General features: G+C 53.3%; 1 protein-coding gene across 2 annotated transcripts in view; it reads left to right on the plus strand.

Moving 5' to 3' along the window:
* LOC102292994 (phytanoyl-CoA hydroxylase-interacting protein-like) overlaps nucleotides 1-1,245 on the plus strand; it is a 9,468-nt gene that overhangs the window by 5,927 nt on the left and 2,296 nt on the right. The window contains exons 2-5 of one of the 2 annotated variants that reach the window (XM_005952541.3): nucleotides 78-274; nucleotides 369-543; nucleotides 810-933; nucleotides 986-1,166. In XM_005952541.3, coding sequence (XP_005952603.3) covers nucleotides 78-274; nucleotides 369-543; nucleotides 810-933; nucleotides 986-1,166 — 677 coding nt within the window. The remainder of the gene's footprint in view (nucleotides 1-77; nucleotides 275-368; nucleotides 544-809; nucleotides 934-985; nucleotides 1,167-1,245) is intronic. The other variant, XM_005952542.3, reaches the window with a different exon arrangement.

Consider the following 1,245-nt stretch of genomic DNA (forward strand, 5'->3'; position numbering starts at 1 on the left):
AAAATCGTGAGGGTTGGCATGTATGGACAGCAGAGGCGTTACAGCTGGAGTTTTGTTTTTTGTCTGTGTTTGTGCAGGCGCACAGTCTGCAGACAGCGACATCGGGGACGTGGACGACCTGCCGGTTCCTCAGCAGATCCGGATCACCAACATCACCTGCGATTCGTTCAAGATCAGCTGGGACATGGACAGCAGGGGCCGAGACAGGATCACACACTACTTCATCGACCTCAACAAGAAGGAGAACATGAGCTCCAACAAGTTCAAACACAAGGTGGGTCTGCAGAGCCGATCCTGGGCGCTCTGACTCTGCTTTAGACGATACAAAGCAAACGAACCGGACGAGCCGAGTACTTTTTGTTTTCCAGGATGTGCCCACCAAGCTGGTGGCCAAAGCAGTTCCCCTGCCGATGACAGTGAGGGGCCACTGGTTCCTGAGTCCTCGCACAGAGTACACCGTGGCCGTTCAGACGGCCGCCAAACAGCCAGACGGAGAATACGCCGTTTCTCGGTGGAGCGAGATCATTGAGTTCTGCACTGCAGGTTAGACGGAAGCCTCTGAGTCCAAAAACCACACCTCTCCTCGCTGCTCGTGCACACTGATCCCTTTGGATCGATTTGCAGGTTAAAGCATCACGAGGATCGTCTTTGAGCTAATTTACTATCACACTGTCTTTAGTACCACTGATAAAATAGATCCATAATTTAAAAAATTCCTTTGCAGTCGCACTATGGACTAACATAACTCATCTTTACCCACAGCCTAAATATAGGCTCAATGTTGAATGTCTGAGTCTGTGCATCTGCAGATTACTCCTCCATCCACCTGAACCAGCTGCTGCAGAAAGCAGAGGCGATCGCTGGCAGGATGCTGCCATTCACCGTCTTCTACAGAAACCAGCAGGGGGAGTACTTCCAACAAGACAGGTGCGCCCCGCTCAGTGACCAAAACCCCGAGAGGGTTCTCCGTACAGCTGTGCTTTAGCCCTGTGTGTCATTCCAGAGATGCTCAGTCCTGCTTCTTGCTGCCGACGGTGAAAGACAACAGCGGCAGCCATGGGTCCCCCATCAGCGGCAAACTGGAGGGGATCTTCTTCAGCTGCAACACAGAGTTCAACACAGGAAAACCTCCCCAGGACTCCCCCTACGGGCCGTATCGCTTCCAGGTACCTTTAGACCAGGGGTCGGCAACCTGCGGCTCCGGAGCCGCATGCGACTCTTTAGTCCTTGTACTGCGGCTCCCAG

Source organism: Haplochromis burtoni, unplaced genomic scaffold, assembly GCF_018398535.1.
Source record: "Haplochromis burtoni strain Fernald_Lab_line unplaced genomic scaffold, NCSU_Asbu1 Contig_1776, whole genome shotgun sequence".
NCBI classification, from domain to species: Eukaryota; Metazoa; Chordata; class Actinopteri; order Cichliformes; family Cichlidae; genus Haplochromis; species Haplochromis burtoni.